At 37.3% G+C, this 22,691-nt stretch overlaps 1 protein-coding gene across 1 annotated transcript; it reads right to left on the reverse strand.

The window, feature by feature from the left end:
* Positions 1–1,111: 1,111 nt before the first annotated feature.
* Positions 1,112–22,262, reverse strand: LOC132187021 (dentin sialophosphoprotein-like protein). The gene is made up of 11 exons (XM_059601172.2): positions 21,838–22,262; positions 17,293–17,519; positions 11,860–11,927; positions 11,459–11,530; positions 10,928–11,265; positions 10,757–10,845; positions 4,093–6,255; positions 3,871–3,948; positions 3,499–3,610; positions 1,678–1,728; positions 1,112–1,578 (listed from the first exon to the last, which is right to left on the reverse strand). The coding sequence occupies exons 1-11, from the start codon at positions 22,201–22,203 to the stop codon at positions 1,528–1,530; spliced, it is 3,615 nt and encodes a 1,204-aa protein (XP_059457155.1). The 5' UTR covers positions 22,204–22,262; the 3' UTR covers positions 1,112–1,527.
* Positions 22,263–22,691: the final 429 nt, after the last annotated feature.

Genomic DNA, 22,691 nt, shown 5'->3' on the forward strand with positions numbered 1-22,691 from the left:
TATTAATTATTTTTATTTTTCTTCTTTTTAAAAGGAATTTACTTGAAAAAATTATATATATACATATTTCAAAATAACAGAAACAGGTATGGACCATTTAAAATTATCAATATCACTTTCAAACCAACCCATGTTTCCAATGAATTTATGGAGCAACACATAGACCATTATGACCCATTTATTATTTTTGCCCTTTTCTACTTTTGTTTAATAAAAATTAAAAAATTAACAATTAAGATGTGACCAGCCAACCCAGTTGGGGCTTGAGGCGGCCACCCCTTAATTTTATTTTATTTTTTAACTTGGGATGGGAACATTTTGGGGAAAAAAGAAAAAAAAACAAAATGGTCGAATTGCAACAATTTAGAAGTTTAGAAGAAGCGGGTAAAATATCACTTTTTAAACATTAGGGTTAAAAGTGCAAATGAGTAGATAGTTCAGGACGGTAAAATATATTTCCCTAAATAATTTACTTGAAAATTTATAATTTGTTTCTTCCAAATAACAAAAAATAGGCATGGATCATTTCAAATCCCCTCCCCCACCTTTTTTTTGATGGGCAACAACTATACTTGCAACACGGATAGAATTTTACACAAGAAATTAGGGGCCCAAAAACGATCTAACTTGACCTTCTATTTAAGGTTGAGCCTAACACAAAAGCCTGCTCAGAAATGCAGAAATTAGGCTCAGTTGTACACTCACACAGGAAAAAGAAATCATAAGATACAGCCTTGCAAGTGTCATTTAGTTTCCCTCACTTTCTCAGAAATTGATAGGCCCATAAGTTGATGAAATTACATTAATCTAATCCTATTATATATACAAGAAGTGAGAAATGGATTTCACGTAGCGGCCAAACAACTAAGATGTGTTTTTCGTATCTCCTTGTCCTCCTTTTTCTTTTTTCCTTCCCTCGAAAAAATTGAAGAATTTCCCGGTGACAAGCAAAATAAACAATTACCTGCAAAATTAGTTGGACTTAACTTAAGTCCAACTGGCTAGACAAGGTCAGGCTAAACAAAAACAAAAAGCCAGACCTGAGTACAAGGGGTGTAACGACCTAGAAAAAGTGATAACTACATTTGCGCTGCTACCCTAAAAGAACTAATAAATTTAGAACTTTCCTAGAATCACTTATAAAATACAATTTCACCTAATCAGTAGGCAATGTGAGACTTAACATTTATGAACGTCTTTATAAATGACTTACTCTATATGAGCTACTCATCTTCTTAATATGGGACAAGAGGAATATATACAAAGGGCACAAGATGTCCAACACATGAATTATGGGGTGTGAACCAAAAAGTTGTGGACATCCCGTCTAACCGGAGTCCTTTTTGTAGCAATTTTTGCATTCTGATGTGCTTCCTTCATCTTCAAGGTCATGAAAAGAGTTCTTCCTCCATCTCTGAAGCAGAACTTGCATCCTGGTGATCTTCCTTGATCATTCCCCAGATAACTGCAAAGTCCTAGAGTATGATACTTCACCTTCTTGTATGCAAGAGTGCATAAAATTTATCTTCAATCTCTTGCATATGAGAGTGCAAAGTCTTTAATCCTTTGCTTGAGGTTCTGCAATATGAACGAATAGACATACAAAAAGGTAATTTTTAAAGTTGTCTAGAAAATACAAGAAAAATACTTTACAAAGAAAGACGATGGAAAAATCACCTTTAATTCTTCATGAAGCACAACAAATATTTTTTTCAGCCTTTTATGTCTCTGCAAGGCCAAGCAAAAAGAAAATATTTGATAAATACAAAGAAAGCGTATATATTCAGTCTAATGTCAAGCATTATGAACTGGCAGATATGTTAACTAAATCCCCAAATATGTCGCTCGAAATATTGAGCCCTAGAAAACTTAACAGCATTATAACTGACGTTCTTTGTGCTTGTCTAAAATTTAGAAAAATCAAAGTACCCAATGAAAATAGTAATTTTATGGTAATAAGGATTTAGTGAACTGCTCCACCCCATCACTGACAATACCATATTAGGGCTCATCAAATCATCTAGTCGAATTTTTTCTAGTTTATTTCAGGGAAATAAATTCCTACTACACATATGTGCTAAATTATGATCTTTTTGTTGCTACTTTTATCACTAGCCATCTCACTACACTCGTTAAAGTAGGATAGGACCTTAGAGTTGCACTTGAACAGATAGGGTTGGATTAGAGGTCAAATCAAGCCTAACTCAAGAAATAACATCCTTAGCCTGGATCTCAATCAAAGCCATACCTTCCAACTGAGCAGCTCAACCTGAGCATAACCTATGCAAAATCTTTTGAAATCAGGTTGGACACAGTTTGGCATGGTCTTGCCTGGTTTGTTTAGATTGTGTGGCCATGTTGCAAAATGGAATCTATAAATATTCTCATCTATGATTCCCAATATTTTAGTTCACATCACTAACATTCTTGTTTGCTAATTACTTATCCAAAAAAAAAAAAACATTCTTGTTTGCTAATTTGAATACTATTTTTTTTTTTTTAAGTAATTGACCGGGGAGGGTGGAAGGAGAGATTTGACCTAATGACTTTTGAGGTGTGGTCCATAGTCAATAGAACTACCCTTGGAGTTAATTAAAAAGCCTCATATAAGTATTTGCCCGTAAACTACAGCTTTTTTTCTTTTCTTTTTTTTGATAAGTAATAAGTAAACTACAGCTTATTTGAAGTGATTGAAACTGACGAAATTTAGAATGAAAAGATATAAATAGACAGAAGCAATTAGAGTGTTGAGAATGAGCAACAGAATAGTAGGGATGACATTACAAACAAAGCAACGTGTTCTTTATTCAAGAACACATGCGTCTGAAGGGCATATGCATATTGAATGACATAACTTTTAGACATCACAACCATCTAGGGTTCAAGAATAATCATCATATACCATAAAAGAGGTAAGATCCAACCAAACCTTGTGTAATTCACATGCAAGTTTCAACTGAGCAATATCATATTCTTCAAGATGTATTCAGAAAGAAAAAAAAAAAAAAAAAGCACTAATTTTCTCATGCAAGTCCAAGACAGATGCCTTATTTCTGCAGTTTTGAATACTAAGGCACAGATGAATCAATAGAGTTTAAGAAACTTGGATCCACTGAAGGATTGTACTAGAATCATACACTGGATGCCCAAAAGTCTAAATGGTTAATACATAATTATGAGTTGGATGCCCTTGGAATTCAGGAGTCCACAGTGACTGTGTAATGGTCATTACCCAGTGCTGGTCTCACTTAAGTGGAGTGCACCAGACGTAGGCCCCTAAAATTTAGGTGATATACTACAAGCAATGGTTGAGTTTTCCATAATGAAGCCAAAGTAGAAAGGGCAGACTGAAAAAGATAAGTACAGTAGGGTTGAAAAACTGTAACTGACCAAGAGGGCAGTGTGATCATCTTCTTAATGGATTTGGTAAATCTTTCAAGCATTATATACATAGTATAAATGTAAAATACACCATACAGAAACAAGAATAAAGCATACCATTCCGCACTGATGATAGGATTCCTTCAACTGCCCCAAGATGTCAAAGTATTTCTCCATATCCCTGCCTTTAGCAGAATCCAGGTCCTTTCCGAGGTTATGGAACTCATTCCTACATATAACAGGTATTACTGTAATACCCTGATTCCACAACGGGTACATAAAGCATATTTTTCTCTTTATAACACTTTCACAGTATCTCTTTAAAAAATTTCACAGATTAACCATGGCATCTATATTCTTTAATATTACATTATTTTAAGTGACACAATTTCAGAACAACAAGCCCATACAAGTAATCTGTCAAACAAGTAACAATAAATTGAAAGCAACAAAACCTTTAGACATGAGAAAAAGGAGCTCTCGCATTACCTGTAAGTCTCCAGAATCTTGTCCAAGGAACAATAACTATCATACTTATCGTGATACTCCTGCACATATTCTTTATACCTAACATATTAAAAAAAAAGAGGGTATAATTTGAATTAATTTCCAGAAAATCAGGTAAGAAAATTACAAGAAATAATCCTTGAAAGGAGTGGCAAGTTAGGTGGCATTTACCAAGACAAAGTTCTAATATAAATGTCTACTTACTGAGAAAAATCCCTTATTGATCCCTTCAGCTCCGGCTCATCCTTTTCATACTTAGAATAAGAACAACTATTTTCATCTGAAGAAGAATCCCTCCTCTTGCGATCGCTATTATTGCCTTCAGCCCAATTTGAATCCTTTCTCCCATCAGTCAACTCAACTATTGCATTAGATATTTGTTTTTTAGTTTCTATTATGGATTGAGAAACTGTTCCTCGTTTAGCATCATGCTGTTGAGGAGCAGTTACGGGTGCTTTCTTATTGCTTTCACTATAAATTTCCAGACCAATTCCTTTTTCATTCTGTCTAGATTTATTACTCCCATCTGCCAATTTGTTAAGCTGGGACCCAACTTCAGCATGATCAACTTTTGACAGGTGTTGTGGCTGAGATTGCACAGCCCGATCTTCTGCATTCCTCTTTTTATTTGAGCCTTCTAGATTGCTATGGAGCCCCGCACTTAGATTGGGTGGGGATGGCTTTCCAGATTCTAAAGTTGTCTTCCCAACAGGTTTTCCTTTAATTAAATCTGAATTCCAGTTATCTGAAGAGCACGGTATATTTTCAGATTGTTTAAATGAACTTTTACGTTCAAATTTCTTTTTAACTGATGTTTCCTCAGGCAAGGGTTCACGAAGTTCGCCCAACTCCAAGTCTGAAAGCTCTCTTTGAAGCATACTGCCTTTGCCATTGACCACAGGGGATACATCCACTCCAGTTCTGATGTTATCCTTCGGCGAATAATCCATGAGTGAACTCGAAAACTGCCCACCTTCCTTGCACTTTCCAAGCACTTCACCATGTTTCCGGTAATGTGAGTCAAATGGCACTGATTGTTTGCCACCAGCACCACCTCCCTTGGATTTTTTTGAAACCTTTTTCGCACTTGCATAATCATCTTCATTTGGAGCATCTCTATGAAAATTTTCTTTTTGCATGGAGAAACCCTCATGCACATGGGAGCTCTTTTCAGAGTATTTACGACTACGTCCCAAGCTCTCACATTTGTCAGGTCTCTCTGCTGTATCAGGAGCCTTTGCCCTTGTGCTTTGATCAAAGGACCTTCTACCAGATTGCTGGATATCTGAACTAGATTTTCCAGGAAATGCCTGGTTGTATCCCTTCTGTAGGCCAATATCAGCATTCCCATCCCTATCAGTTCTATTTGTCGCTAGAATGGTAGGACCCATAAAAGTGTTTCCACCAAGCCTATCAGGGGATAAATTTTGAGAGCTCTCTGAGAATTGACTATTCCAACCCCCAGAAACAGGGGGTTGAGCTTCTGCTCTTGACTTTTTTGTACGTTCAAATTTCTCATTTAAGTGCTTCACATCAGAACCCCTTTTGAGTTTCACTTTAGATATCCTCTCAGAGCTGTCAGACTGCTCATGTCTGACGCTGTCCTTAACTGTATTTTCCCCTTCATCAAATAAACTTCCTGCATAATGTTGGCACTCTTGCAGATCATCATGACCAGGTGAAAAGGGTTTAGTTTCTTCGGCATGTTTTCCACCCTCTTTGTCACGAACCAAGCTTGTAACTACAGCCATTTCAGTTCCGTGTTCATCATCAGGAGAGTCTTTTTCAATCTCAACTGCATCAGATCCTTGACCATCTTGCTTCTCAGAATTCCCACTGTGCACAGGCTTGCCATCAGGAGTCGTCCTCAGGATGGGTGAGGAAGAGAACCCTAGTTCAGAGGGTTGCAATTTATCCTGGGGTTCTTTGTCATCATCACTTATTATATCCACATCCTCATCAGAACCCTGCTTGCTGTTGGAAGATGCATCACTTTCACTGTCACTGCTACTCCCACTCCCACTACCCACTTGGCTTCTACTTCTGCTTCTGCTTCTACTACGGCTTCCACTTTCACTTGCACTTTCACTGCTGTCACTTTCACTGTCGCTGTCACTTCCACTATCACTAGAGCTACCTGCCCGCCCTTCACCATTTTCAGAGCCCTTTTTTTCACCAAACAGATAAGGTGAATGTTGTTGGATGTCAATTTTTTCCAATGCATTTGCTTCTACTCTAGAGTTTAAGTGTGCTGGTTCTTCCAGCTCATCAGCAGGGACTTTCTTTTCAAATCTTGGTTCTGCAGCAGGAGTCTGACCAAGTTTGTCTTCAGTTGCAGGTCTCTGTTGATGGTTGTCTTCAGGAGAACTGGAACAATTAAAGCACACATTAAAACCACATACAGGAACACATAGAAAGCCATTTACTTAAAATACTTAAAAGAAAAAAAAAGGGGGGGAAACATTCTCTAACTACTATTTGAGCTCACATCAAACTTCCTCTAAGATATCAATCATTATTTTGATAACCTTTCACAAACATGGATTCCATAAAGGTAGAGTTAAAAAAAACCATGGTCCTGGCTCCTATAGAAGGCAGAAATACCAAAAATCAATGAAAAGGCATGCATTCTTGACACATTCTCGAGGATCACTTACAACATTAATGAAAAGGCACGTACTTTGCATCCACTTTTCAACAATAATCAAAATCTTCTTTCAAAACATTAAAATAGAACCCATGACATCCACTCCATAGTAGCTATAGATTTCTTCCCTCACTTATTTTTAATAAGTAATTGAAACTCATTAAAACCAAAGGGCGTATCCACTTACGCAGGAAGTATTGTAATAATCTAGGGAAAAACACTAACCACATTTGCGCTATTACTCCAAAAAGACTAATCAATTTGTAGTTTCCCTAGAATTTCTTATAAAGCCGAATTTTACATAGTAACTAGGCAATGTAGGACTTGGCACTCATGATTATCTTTATAAGCCATCCATTCTATGTGGGTTATTCTTCATCTTCCCAACATGGGTACTAGGGTCTTACAAGAATACAAGAAGAACACCTAGTTAGAAAAAGAAAAAAGAGCAAAAAAAGTCATGAAAATTAGAAATATGATAAAATCATAAGCAGCCATCCAAAGGAAAATGATATTAAGGAAAAAGGCCTTTAACTCTGCCATTGTCCTCTCACTATCTTCGCAGCTTCGGACATTTCTTTCTCTCCAAATACACCAAATCATGCAAACCCAAATCATCCTCCAAACAGCTTCGCTTTGAGGATTACCAAACAGCCCTCTCCAACAAGCAAAGAGATCTCTCACTCAACAAGACATGGTTCAAGCTAAACTGAACAAGCCGAAGATAAAGTTCCTTAAGGCACTAGCTATTTCGTAATGGAGAAACATATGGTCAATGGATTCCCCACTCTCCTTACACAAGCAACACCAATCTACCACAATGATATGCCGCTTCCTCAAGTTATCCAACGTAAGAATCTTATCTAGAGTGGTAGACCAAGCAAAGAAAGTCACTCTCAAAGGGCCTCACTCTGCCAAAACTCCATCAAATATACCTCCAAAGGAAATGGGAGCTATCATGGGGAATTAAGACAATATAGAACGATCTTACATCAAACAACCCCTTCTTGGAGGGCTTCTAACAAACCTTGTCTATGTTGTCTTGTATAAAACATATGAAATACAATTGATCAAAGAACAAAATAAAGAGTTCCAACTCCCAATCATACGCCACTTTTACAATATTAACATTCCACTGAGGAGAGCTATTAACAACCTAAAGAAGATCTGCCATGGAAGCATCCCTTAAGCAAGCAATGCTAAACACCTTTGAAAAACTTTCCTTAAGGGAAAGCTCCCCACACCGCACATCATTCCAAAAACTAATCTTGGAGCTGTCACTCACCTCAAATCTAGTAAATCTTGAAAACCCCTTCCAAACTCTCCTAATGAATTTCCAAAAGAAAGTTTTTTTTGGAAATTTTTTTTTTTTCAATATTCGGGTTTCGGCATCGAGAAGGAATGCACTTATCAAAAAAAAAAGACCCACCCCACAAGACTTCTTGACTCCATTAGAACACCTCCCACCCCATTGAATCCCATATTTATGGTCCCCTACCACTCTCCACAAGGCCTCTCTCTCAAAAGCATAATGCCATAACCGCTTACCCATAAGAGCTCGGTTGAACAAGAGCAACTTTCAAATCCCCAAACCCCCCTCAGATATTGAAATACACATCTAGGACCAGCTTAGCAAATGAAATTTAACCTCATCACCCATACCTCCCCACAAGAAATCCCGTTGTAACTTCTCAATTCAATTGGCAATGCTAGCCAGGATAGGAAAAAGAGATATAAAGTAAGTATGCAAGTTAGAAAAAGTGCTCTTGATCAAGGTAATCCTACCCCCTTTGGACAAGTACAACCACTTCCAACCAGCTAAATGACGTTCAATCTTCTCAATAATGCCATTCCATATAGATTTGGCTTTACGGAAGACTTAGGTATTTCATAAGCAAAGATGAGACCCTACAACCCAAAATCCTGGCCAAACCTTCTACATTGTTGACAATACCAACACGAACTAATTTTGATTTAGCCAAATAATCTTCAAAACTTCAAAACATAAGAACAAACAAAATAGAAAGCAGAGATGATCTGGGACAACCCCACAGAAAACTAAGGTATCATCCACAAACAAAAAGTGAGAGATATCAATCCCACCATCATTCTCAATCTCCACAGAAAAGCCAGACAACAAACCCCTACTCATTACAACAGAGATCATTTTACCCAATGCCTCCATAATAATGACAAACAGTAATAGACAAAAGGTAACCCTGTCTAAAGCCATGAGAATTACTAAAAAAACTAGTTGGGCGCCATTCACCAAAACAGAGAATCACACAAAGGAGATACAATGAGTTATCCATATGCACCATTCCCCCCAAAACCGCTCCTTCTCAGCAAGTACAGACGAAAATCTCTACTAACATGATCGTAACCCGACTTCCCAGATTTGATTCTATTATCAAAGCATTCATTAGCAATGAGAACATAATCAAGAATCTGCCTTCCCCGAATGAAAGCATTCTAACAATAGGAGATAATCTTCTCCAAAACCATCAACTTGTTAGCTAAAACTTTTTCAATGATTGTAAATACCACTCACTAGACTAATCAGGTGAAAATCCTTCATATCAATAGCCCCTGAAATCTTTGGGATGAGAGCAATGAACGTAGCATTTAGGCTTCTTTCAAACTTGCTTCTAGCATTTAGCCCCACGAAAGACATACATAATGTATTCTTTTAAAACATCCCAACGAGCTTGGAAGAAAGCCATAGGGAAACCATTAGGACCTTTGGCCTTATCAAATGTTCATAGCTTTCACAACTCTAAAACGCTCTCTTCAACCAATTGGCCTCAACCTCACCAATAGAGTCAAAAGAAAGGTTGTCCAACTTCGGCCATCAACTGAACTGCTCGAAATAAAGATTATTATAAAATTGCACAATGTGCTAGCTGATCTCACCCTAATTGGAAGAAACTATACCATCAACTAACAAAAAATCAATGGTGTTATTTTTTCTGTTAGGGTTGGCCATCTATGAAAAAACTTTGTGCACTTGTCCCCCTCCCTTAACCACAAGGCCCTAGATTTCTGCCTCCAACTCACCTCCTCGAAGATAGAATGAGGAGGTGTTTGGCAATGTAGAGAGGCGGAAAAAGATTCTTCTGGAAGAGTTGCGAGGTCTTGATCTTGTTGAAGAAGAGAGGGCTTTATGTGATGAGGAGAGAGTGAGGAAAGCTAAAGTTATAGGTGATTTGGAGAGTGTAACCCAGAAAAGAGCTAAGTTTCCCCTCGTTCAAAACTAAAGCTTACTCAACAAACTTCAGGTTTGCTCCAAACCCAAGTGGTCCTGACTGACAACCAGCATCAACTGGCCCTGAAACTACCTTCTTTTTTATAAGTAATATTGTATATATCAAAAAAAGCACAATGCGCCTCTAAGTACACAGTAAGTATACATAGGAAAACCCGCGTTAACCCACAAAAAAAACCCCATATAAGGACCCTAAAACCCAAAAGAAGCCTAAGAGATCCTGATGCCCAAAACCCAAAACAACCCTAAGCTCACAAAGCAAGCCTAAACCCCCTACCTTTGACCCTACTAGTGCCGAGCACCGCCTCGGAATAGCCCTCCACCCCCACCACCGGAGTGTCCGCCACAACCTCGGCCAACAACTTCTTGTTCTTATTGAGCTGCTTACCAATATTATCTTGAAACTACCTTACTGACTATACAAGCCACTTCCCCACAAAACGCAACAACACCGGGATCACCATCGCCAAAGAGCCCAATCTTGGAACTATCCACCGATAACTTCTATTTGGCGATGTCTGAGAGAGGGAATTGATAAAGTGACTTCATAACGGATTCCGGAACACCACCTTAGACACGGAGTAAAAAGGTTAACTGAGCCTTCTACTCTGAACCCGGTCACGGTGGAGGGTCCGGTGGCTCATTCTAATCAGTATGGGGAGCCCTATCGTGCTGAGCAATGCAACTGTCCTAGGCATCGGTAGTCTTCCTCCCCCGGGAGTGGTGACATAGAACTCCCTCGCCAATGTTCCTATTCCTTCAGTTCAATAATATCATTTCTTTTTCAATGGACGGTTAATACTTGAGAACAACTGGGTAATGAAGATAATGCTCACAATAAACACAAGTTCAAATGAAAAGGAAACATAGAGTAAAAAGGGAAACAACTCTGCCACTAAAATGACCAGAAAAACCCAGTATAGTTGTGGGGAAAAAAGAGGTATAACAATAGGTACCTTCCGCTTTCTGGAAAAGGTTTCTTGAGGCTTTCCAGCTCCACTCCAGGCTTCAAGAAATGTCTTCCTTGAGCATGAAAAGTTGAACTCTGATGCTCAAGATTGAATGAGAAGACATAAGATCACTAAATGTTCTTAAAATAAAAGTATCAAGGATGTGTCACCACTTACTTTTTTTATAATGGGCTCAATCTTCTTCCCAGAGTTGGGAATTGTATCTCCAATAGCTCCAACATTTCTTTTGCGTCCCAGTGTTTCCCGTACTGCACCAGTAGTCCTGGTTGGGATTTCTTTCTCAGAGCTAGTAGCAGCATTCTCTTTACTCTTCACCTGAGTGGGCATTAGATCTTCTACAGTAGCATGACTCTTAGGTATATTTACACTCCCCAATGGAGATGCTGGACGAACAGATTGCTCTGGTGGAGATGGAAGAGGTGAAGATGAGTGTCTGCCCTTTGTAGTAGTTGAGGATACTCCAGATTTAGAGAAAGATTTAGGGGGCCCGCTCACTGCAAATGGTGCAAGACAGTGTAGTTCAAAAGAGGGGAAAAAGTAATAAGATACCAAAAGAGAAGAAATCAAATATTAAGTAGAACATTGAAATCTTATAATCACTTAAACTTCTGCATGTAAAACAGCTAAATACATTACATGAACTCTGATATAATATGAAAATTCAAGTCTCTAGAAGGCTTCAATCACCTTGAGGTGGTACAACTTTCTGCTTTTTAAATGGAGGCTCTTTCTTTGGTTTGCGATTCCTCCATGGATTAGCTGGAAACACAGGAATATTAGATACTTCAGATAGTTCAGCTTTTGGAGTTTTGGCAGAATATTAAATCAGCAGCAAATAAATCAGTTAAACATATAATTAACCTATTGTTACTGCTTACAACATTACACTATTTAATAGTTGACTTTATTACTTCAGGCGAAGAGGACGCTAGAGTCAATATATGGACACTAAAAAGAAAAGAGTAAGAAATATGTTGTCAAGGACTCAAGAACCCGAGAGAGAGAGAGAGAGAGAGATGACTATATAATGTGGTCTAAAGTAATCCTCTGTTGTTACGTATAAATGAAAATCTGAATAATCAACTTACCCTCAACAGCAGCTAATTGCTTCAATTGACTCTTCATCAACGGGTTCCCATGGTCTAAGACAATGGCTCTGTTGTTAAAGGGAAAAGCAAGTGTTAAACAACGTGAGTGGAAAATATAAACTAATTAGCTTAAGATGTCATTGACAATGGTAGAACTATAATTTAACCTTCCAACAAAAGTCATTGATAATGAAATCTAGAATTCATTCATAGATGTAATAGAATTCAATTACCGCCAAGTTTTTGCAACTAAAGTGGCTAACTAGCTACAGAAGGCTGAAGCCAGATTTTTAAGCATAAGAGTAAAATGAGGGAGAAAAAGTCCAAGCTTTCACTAGAAAGAATCTTCCAAAGCATCTGAACCAAGGGGAATTTCTCATCAGTTTGTTTCATGATAAAATGGGTACACCACAGAGACTGAAATAGATCATCAGCCAAAGTATAGCTATATAAAGAGCAACATCACCAAGTACTATCACAACATAATTGTAGATTGTAACCACCAAATAACAGACAATCCAGATGCTGTTCCCAGGGAATCCACTATATTAAATGTGAAAGCTACCAACTAACAAACAATTTATCTAATTTAAGGTTAAAGTATTCTTATAAAACAAAGAAGAGCAACAGAATAAATTAATGTAATTGACCTTGTCAGAATAAAAGTGTCCAGTTCAAACATACAAAAAATCGAGCTTAAACTTCTCCTTACGCATCATATGCCACAAAAGCGCAATTTTATAGTCAAAAACCTAGTAGCCAGAGATGTTTTTTTTTTATAAGTAAAAAATAATAAAAATAATAAAAGTAGCCAGAGATGTTGACACTGAATAGGAAACTACGCACTAAATAATGGCAAACCTATTCCCACAAAGTGAAAGAGTTTTAAGAACATAAAATTATTTAGAATGCATGATTGAACTAATATCCAACTTTGAAATATTCAACTTAGCAAAATCTGTATTTATTTTTATCTTTGAATGGTAAGATCTAAGCCTAGGACTCAATTTCCTAGTTAAAGAATAGGTGAAGCCCATTTTTGTCCCACTATAGTGAAGCCCTCTGATTTTATTTTTTATCAAGGCCTCATGGATGTTCCCCTTGTAAGAGGGGACTTTTATGTGGTCAAACAATCAGGAAACCCCATCTTGGTCAAGAATTGATAGGTTTCTTGTCTCTTCGAAATGGGAAGCCTAGTTTCCTGATTTATCTCAGAAAAAGTTGCCTAGACTTTGCTTGGCCACTTCCCCATTCTTCTTGATTGTGGAGGTGTTCAGGGCAGCAGAAGATTTTTTTTTTTTTTTAATAGGTAATATCAATTCATATATAAGTGCAAAGAGGCGCAACCCATGTACACAGGTAGTATACAATTAAGCTCAAGTATACAATAGCTTTTAAGCTGAGAATAAAGCACATAAATCTAAAAATTCAGCAAGCGTTGAAGCTTGCGACGAATGCCACATTACTCTCCACGAGTAAAGTGTTTGGAGCACCATTTTCTTCAACTCGATGAGTCCAAGTTCACGGTCCTCAAAACTCCGTGCACTCCTTTCTCTCCATAGACACCACATTACACACAAAAGAACCATTCTCCAAATTTGCAGAACTGTACGATTACCCCTTTATCCCCTTCAACTTCCCAAACATTCTTTCATCCTACCCAAAATCACCCACATAACACCAAACAACTGAAGAACCATGCTCTATACCTCAATAGCAACCTCACAATGCAATAATAAATGATCAATTGATTCTCCACTGTTCTTACACATACAACACCACTCCGTCACTATAATATTCTTACGTAAATTGTCCAATGTTAATATTTTCCCCAATACCACCATCCACACAAAAAAAGCCACTCTCAGAGGAGCTTTACTCTTCCAAATACTCTTCCAAGGACCAACAATCGGTGCCGGATTAACCATTACCTGATAGTATGACTTCACTTCAAAATTCTTCCTCTTCAAGGAGATCCTACAAATTTTATCCACACCACCATACCTAATATGTTCGGAATACAATAACTCGAAAAATCGCGAAACTGCTTCCATTTCCCAATCATGAACAACTCCGGCACAAAGTTCTTCCATTAAGCGGCTAACTCAAATAGGAGAAACAACTCCATTGAGCCGCTATTGGTAAATAGTTCTGTTTCATCTTATCAAACTGAGATCAAGGAACACATTGTGCAATTCCATGATAGATTGTTTACCCAACAATTTAGTTGGCTGCCGAAGCTGGATGACCTTGTTTTTTATTCCATTGATGAGGAGGAGACCCCTTGGTTAAAGAGACCGTTTGATAAGAGTGAAGTCGTTGAGGTGATGAAAAGTATGAATAGTGATAAAGCGCCAACCTTTGATGGTTTTACTATGGCATTCTTACAAGTTTGCTGAGATGCGATTAAAGAAGATATTATGGGGGTGTTCCATGATTTTCATGCCAAAAGCAAATTTGAAAATTTAAAAAAAAAAAAAAAAAAAAAAAGCCTTAATGCCTCTTTCATTGCTCTCATTCAAAAGAAATCTAGGATTATCGATGTTAAAGATTTTCGACATTTTAGTCTAGTGAGTGAAATGTACAAGATTATTACCAAAGTCCTTGCCAATAGGTTGAGAAGGGTTGTGGAGAAGATTATTTTGAAGCATCGGAATGTGTTTGTGAGAGTCAGAGGTAGCAAACCGAAATTGTGTTCTTACAGCTAATGAATGTCTGGATGATATGATCAAATCTAGTGAACCATGAATGCTTTGCAAATTGGATATTAAGAAGGCCTATAATCATGTCAAATGGAACTTCTTGTTATATTTGTTGAGGAAGTATGGTTTTGGGGAGAAATGCCGTTCTTGGATAGTGCAATTTATTTCTTCAATACGCTTTTCTCTGTCCGAATTCTTCAGTAGTTCATGTGGTTTGAGACAAGGAGATCCTTTGCCACCTTTGTTGTTTGTCATCATCAAGGAGGATTTAACTAAAATGCTATCTACTATTGTAAATGGGGGCCTTCTTTTAGGCTTTTCTGCGGGGTCTAGGAACATTGGTACGCTAAACATTTTCTACTATTTGTGTGCCTTATTCTTATGCTTTAAAGTTGTATCCGATTTGAAAATTAATTTGGTTGAGTTTGACTTAGTTCCTATGGGTAATGTCAACAATGTTGATGGATTAGTCGGTATTTAGGGCTATGGAGTTTCTTCTTTGCCTTTGAAGTATCTTAGTCTTCTGTTAGGAGCTTCTTTTAAGATCAAATCTATTTGGGATGGTGTTATTGATTAGATTGAGCAAAGTTTTGCTGGCTGGAAGAGGATGCACTTGTCTAAGGGTGGAAGGATTACCTTGATCAAGAGCACCCTACCCAATTTGCCTACGTATTTCATATCTCTTTTTCCCTTCCTTGCTAGCGTTGCCAGTTACATAGAGAAGTTATAGCAGGATTTCTAAAGGGATAAGCCAGGTGAAGAGTTCAAATTTCACTTCGTCAATTGGTCCAAAGTTTGTTTCTCCAATTTTTGAGGGAGGGTTGGGGGTCCGAAACTTGCTTTTTTATTTACTTGTGCTCTTTTGGGGAAGTGATTATAGCACTATATGCATGAGAGATAGGCTTTATAGAGAGTTGTGGTGGGTTCTAAATATGACAGCTCATGGGATGGGTGTCCTAACGAGGTTCATGGATCATATGAGACAAGGTTATGGAAAAATATCATAAGGGGTTGGGGGAGTTCTCTAGCCATACCACATTTAAGGTGGGAGACAGCTCCAAGACTAGATTTTGGCCCTCAAGGAAGCTTTTCTGGATTTGTATAGTATTGCTCGCATTATAGATGCTTCAGTGGCAGATCATTTAGAGTTATCTAGTGGCTCCCATCAACGGAACGTAAGCTTTATTAGATCAGCTCACGATTAGGAGGTGCATGTCTTCACTTCGTTTTACAATTTGTTGTACTCCTTTAAATCAAGACAAGAGGAAAATATAAGCTTTGTTGAGCTCCTTCCAAGAAAGGATTGTTCAACATTAGATCATTCTATAATGTCCTTTGTCCCTCATGATGGTACTCTCTTCCCTTGGATAAGTATTTAGCGGAATAAGGTCCTCATAAGAGCGGCATTTTTTGTTTGGTTAGCAGCCCCAAGGAAGATTCTCACCATGGATAACCCAAGGAAGCAATATGCCACTATGGCCGATTGGTGTTGTGTGTGTAAGAGTGAGGAGTATGCAGATCATCTTCTTCTCCACTATGAGATTGCTAGTGCCTTGTGGAGTGCCATTTTCAATCATGTTGGGCTAAATTGGGTTATGCCTAGACGAGTGATAGATATTTCCGCTTGTTGGAGAGGGTTGAGTGATAGTCCTCAGAGTGTAGCAGTGTGAAATACAGTATTTTATTGCTTTTAGTGGTGTCTTTGAAGAGAAATAAATTTTGAAGACCGCAAGAGGATGGTGATGAAACTAAGGTCTTTCTTCATCAAAACTCTTTACCACTGGACTACTGCTTTATACTATCATAATTTGCATGGTTTTCATGCTTTTCTTGACCTTTTTTTCTCTTTTTAGCTAAGTATATCTCTTGTATACTTTTTGTTTACCTAAGTTGCACCTTTTGCGCTTTTTAATAATATTTCAATTACTTATCAAAAACCATTATTCCTGCCCCACCTCTTTACCACTTAAGCCAGCATTTATGCAGGTCTCTGAACAGAAGTGCACATAACTTAGGTAGGTCTTCACTATATGAAGAAATAATCAACTTACAAGTAACATTTTAATTACTTAAGATTGGCGCAATCTATGATGCCAAAGTGTTGCATAGTTAAAAATGAAAAATCAACATATAAATCGAATGAAATTTTTTGTAAGTATTAAAAAAATCTATTCAGAACGCCAAAAAAGGAGGCATAATCCAAGTACACAGTCGTATACAAATGGGATCACCCTAGCAAAAGAAACCCAAAAAAAAACATCTCAAGAACTAAAATCGAGAACATCTAGAAAATCTAAGAAAGATGTTGAAGACAAATTGGAAGGAATTTAAAAGCATGTGTACAAATTTATTGGCACATGATGAGCTCCTTTCAACTCTGGGAAAAATAAATGAAGAGATCATCAACCAATTAAAAAGTAGAGCAAACACGGTTTTGCTTCAAAAGTGTCTCAAGATTGTACATTATTAAAGCTTGTGATTTTTAGCATTAACATCTATAACAAATGTCAATTGGAGTCGATCCACAACAGGTACTACACCCACTACATCAAATCTATCCAAGGCATTTGGATAGTTAAAGAGAAGTTTATAGTGTAAGGGACAAATACATTAACAAAAACAGAAACAAAAGTTAATTGTAAGTTGAAAAGAACACAATTAAAGCACATAATCACCATATAATGAACCCAAAAATTAAAGAATTATTCTTGATAATAATCAGACAACATACTTGCGTGATTTAAGCTTGCGCTCAGCTTCCTCTGACATCATCTTAACATGCTTCTTCGTTGATTCATCCAACACACGCTGCACGTTCAGCTTTCGCCAGGCAGACCCAGATTCAATAAGCAAACCATTTCCATCTTCACCACTTTGACATTCCTCATATATGTCACATAGGTCGCCTAATTCTCGTGACCATGTAAATCTAAACTCCTTCCCACCCACATCAATAACCTGATTCAACATATCATTTTTTGATTTTAAGTAATTTACCAATGATATCGTTAAAGGCCAAAACCATAAAAATGGTAGCTACAAACAGAAAATCAAAGAGAGTTACAGTGCAACTTTGATGGTAAAATCTATTTTCACATAGGCCACCAAATTCTCATGACCATGTAATTCTCATGACCATGTAAATCTAAACTCCTTCCCACCCACATCAATAACCTGATGCAACAATACACCACTTACCACCGATATCGTTAAAGGCCAAACCCAACCCCCCACCCCCGCCAAACAAAAAAAAAAACAAAGAAAGAAGAAAAGAAAATGAAAACCTAGAAGCATTACACCAAAACAAAAAAAAACAAAAATGACAACAGAAAACTAGATCATGATTTTCAGACCAACATTGCAACCAAATGCTTTTTTTTTAATAAGCAAAGGAAATATCATTAAAAGCACAAAGGCGCAATTCAAGTACACATGAACACGAGAAACACTTGGCTAGAAAGAGAGAACAAGTCAACAAAATCATGAAAACTAAGCAAATTAAAATCTAAAGCGGCTGTCCAATGATAAAGAACTTTGAAAAAAAAAAAAAATTAAGTTCCGCCAGTGTCCTTTCATTGTCTTCAAAATTTCTATCATTTTTTCCCTTGAAAGACATCACAAAAGGCAGGACAGAACCATCTTCCACATAGTTGTGCTTTGAGGACTTTCTCCAAACCCTCTCCAACAAACAAGAAGGTTTACTACTCTCTTAGGCACGACCCAAGCTAGCCCAACATGCCTGAAAATAGCACTCTACAAGGCACTGGCAATCTCACAATGCATAAAGAATGATCTACAAAGTTTCAACTCCTCTTACACATGTAGCATGTTTGTTGTATGGGTCATGCCTCGCAGGGTGAGTGAGTGTTTGGAAAGTTGGAGGGGACAAATGGGCAATCATATTGCGTTGCACATATGGAGACTAGTACCATTGTGCATGATGTTGTGTATTTGGAGAAAACGGAATGCTCGAAGCTTTGACGATTGCGAGCAGGATTGATCCCTTTGAAGAAGTTGGTGCTACAAACGTTGTTTTCATGGAAAGTGGCTTGGCCTATTCCAACTATTTCTACATTTTCTGAATTTCTAGATTTATGCACTTCTTTCTCTACGGAGTAGGGGTCTCTTGTATACTCCCTGTGAACACGGGTTGCGCCCCTTTGCGCGTTGTTTGAATATACATTATTTATAAAAATTAAAAACAAAAAAAAAAAACATGTTTGTTATAGTTTGCATGAAAATTTTAGAGAAAAGAAGAGCCTCATTTCAGATATGTACCCTACCTAGAAAAGAGCAGGAGAACCCTCTAATGCAGCTCATAGAAGGAGAGAAACAACCAGCAAGATACAATATACAATAGCATAAAAAAGCAATTAGCAACCAAAGATACTTCCAAAGTGTTGGAACTAGTGGCTCATATTCTTTCAGGCATAGAGAGTAATACTGGAATACTAGTAGATGGAGCGGAGTGAACAGAGAAAATTAGGGTTCTCCTATGAATATTGTATAATTAGGGTTTTCCAAAATACATTCGTACAATTAGGGTTTTCCTATAAATATGTTATGTTGTAATAACCCTGAATCATTAATGGTGAAATATAGTTGCACTCTCCTATGGACGTAGGCACATTGCTGAACCACGTAAATCTGTATCTTGATTTCTCTCTCTCTTTTCGGTTTCATATTATTCATCATTGTTGTGCACGATAACAACACAAAGACAATCATATTCAAGGAAAATAGGCTAAAGGATGTGGCCAAAGGCCCTGGAGAGAGTAGGGTTCCCAATCTCCCCATATCATATTCAATCAACAATTAAAACAAAACGCAGCTGCAGCAATCAACATTTTAGAATTATTGAACCCTAATTTTGTAGGAGTACAGATGGTTGAAAATCTTGCATGACAAGCAGTAACCAAGTATGATAAGGAAATTAACATTTTCAACAAATCCTTTGGCATATTCAATCATCTATCTAGAACCGCTACCATTATTTTGACCTAAATAAACTATCCATGCTTTGAGGGCATTTCCCCTTCGCCATTGTTCACACAAGTCCACGCAGAACCCACCAATCCATAGTTCAAACTTCAAATTGCTAGAGTGTGAATTGGACGCCATTTTGTGTGTCAAATGGGGGCCTACCTCCACATCTTAAACCTACTTAAAGTTCTTTTTTTTTTTTTTCTTTCAAAAAATGAGTACTTTGATCAATGCTAAAAGTTTTAGACACAAGATCCAATGCACTTCATCCACCTTGGAACCAGCCACCTAGTCCTTGTATGTTATGAGCAATATGCCTTTCATATCAAGTATGTAATCAAATAAGATAGCATATATAGGCATACTCTTGCTTTTGGAGATACTATGGGCCCTGTGTTGATATTTATACTTGGGCTCTAGCACTACACTATACAAACCTAGTTTTTTGCAAGTCTTTTTTAGGAAAAATTAGGGCATTTGTTTGATACTGTGCTTACGGAATATGTTAAGACTTTACGAGCATGTTCGGGATTGCGTCAGGAAATATAACTTTTAAAGCCAAAAAGAGCTTTTTAGGAAAAGCTTCATTTTTAAGATTTTCCCAAAAGTGTGTTTAGGCAATTTTTATGGTAAAAAAGTCAAAGAAGTACTTTTGGAGTTTTTTTACCAAACATACCATTTTTTTGTTTGGCACATCTTTTTAGGCACTAAAAATACTTTTTAAGCTTCCTAACGCAATCCCAAAAAAGCTCTACAAGCATCTTCTTTTGTTTTCCATCCATATAGTCTTTGAGTGTGTTATTCCTACACATGCTACTTCTCCAACTGATAACATCATTTCATTGTTTAATTGGCATGATTTTCATTTGCAAAAAATTGGTGTTTGTTGGTTAATCAACTTCTACATTGAGTCTTCTGATAATCTCCAATATAAACCCTTAAAATTAAAATTATGTTCTCTAGGTAAGTCTACACCAACCAAAAATTCCATAACAATCCCATTATCAGAACTACACAGCTTGATTCATTGAACAAACTAAGCACTAATACCCAAAACTAGTTATAGCAGCAAAAGGAACATAAGGCCTTGTTTGGTAACAGATTTGAAAACACTTTTCTGTTTTCAAAACCAAAAACATGCTTTTCTCAAAACTTTTTTTTGATAAGTAAAAAAAAATAAAATAAATAAAAATAAATAACTTTTCTCAAAACTATTAACAAACAATTCAAAACATAAAACATTTTTCAATTGTGGACGCCACCAAAAAAAACTCAGCACATTTATATCACATCAAAACACGTTTTCAAACGAAAACCAAAAACACTTTTCAAGACTGTTGTCAAACATACCTAGGTGTCGGCAAAGAAAGTAAAAGTTCAATACAACTTCTATAGGTAGTCATGCACTTGTATGGGATTAAGCACATGGCCTCACTTTCCATCTAGTTTAAGTGAGGAGAAGCCATGTAGTCCAATGACCATTGGCAATACAAGTTCAACAAAACTGCTCAAATAAAGGCACAGAGTAACCAGATAAAGTAAACAAGCATGGCGGAAGAACACAAATTGACGTTTTCATGGAGTTGCTCAAATATACCCATGTAGCAGAAAAATAAGAAAATTTGTCAAGTAAACCTAAATTTGACGAAAATAAGCTATACCCACTTGAAATTTCATCAAGAAATGTACGCTCTTGCAAGGATCATTGGCATTGCAAGTACAAATTAGAATAATTCAAACAAATCAAAGTATATTAATCAACAAAAACAAAACATAAGTATAATTACAGCAAAACTTTTCGATATCCCCGAGTATTTTACGAGAACAAGTTCCTCCCATATTTGAACTTCATCGCCAAACTTACATAGCCATGGGGATTATTTGCATTCAGGCAGAAATTTGTAAAGTTCAAACAATGCCTAACTGAAAACAACAAACCAAGAAATTCTTGGTTGAATATGAATATTTGCATATGATTATAAATTGAAGAACTTGACTACTTCCCAATTGAACATTTACCAAGAAATCCACAAACTAAGGACAGGTATAACTAAAATTATCCAACTGACTTAACAAAAGAAGCTGTACCCGGTTGATATTCCATCACAAAACTTAGGTTGGCACTATGAATTTTTGCATTCGAAAGAGAAATTGAGGGATTTAATCAATGTCCAACAGAGAATTAAAAATAAAAAAAATAAAACTAAAAAACTAAGCACAACCATAGCCAAATTTTGCAAATAACTTAAACGAAAGAAGCTGGACCCAGTTGAAATTTCAGCAAGAAACTTACATTCCCAGTAGAATTATTCGCGTTCGCATCGAATTTGATACGCGCAGTCCCATCCTGCGCCTCCACGCGCTTGATCTCATCGACCAAGTCCGGCGCGAGCCGTATGATCATGGCGAAGGCGAGCGGGTTATTCCCAGCAACGAGACTGAAGGTCTCTTCCGCGGCGGCTGGGCCCGAGCCGCGGCTTCGGGGGTTGGATGCGGAGCCGGAGCCGCGTCCGCCGAGGGAGAGGCGGCTGGCGGAACCTGGGCCTGGGCCGGATGGGCGGTGCTGCGGCGGTAGAGGGAAAGAGTGGGGCCGCTTGGGTCCGGTTCCTCGGCCCGCGCCGCCGCCGCCACGGCCAAGCTTCGATGAGCCTCCGTACATCGAAAGAGAGAGAGAGAGAGAGACCTGAAAGCGATCGGACCGTTTCGAGTCTCAGAGAGCGCCCGGAGAATAAAAGTGGCTTATTTGTTTTTTTCATTTTTCTTTATCATTTTTTTATTATTATTTTTTGTCTTTTTTTATTAAAAAAAATATATTAAAAATGTTCTTTGAACAGAAGACCCTTCAATTTAATGTAGGAATACGACGCACCCCTTTATGATTTATATAATACATTGTTAGATAATGCATACACTACATCATATAATTCTATTTATATATCTTTTTAAAATAAATAATCATGAATTAGATGATGTATTGTGTTGTTCGTGTTAGGATTTGTAAAAATTTAAATGTGTATCTTAAATTTTTCTCAAACCATTTAAGACTATGTTGATTAATATGTTTTTTAGGGTATTTTTTATAGTAATCTTTGTGTTTTTGCAAGTGTGTTGTCTTTGTATTGAATTTGTTCCTTTATGTTTTTTTGT

The sequence above is a fragment of the Corylus avellana genome, chromosome 6 (assembly GCF_965113065.1).
Source record: "Corylus avellana chromosome 6, dhCorAvel1.hap1.2, whole genome shotgun sequence".
NCBI lineage: Eukaryota > Viridiplantae > Streptophyta > Magnoliopsida > Fagales > Betulaceae > Corylus > Corylus avellana.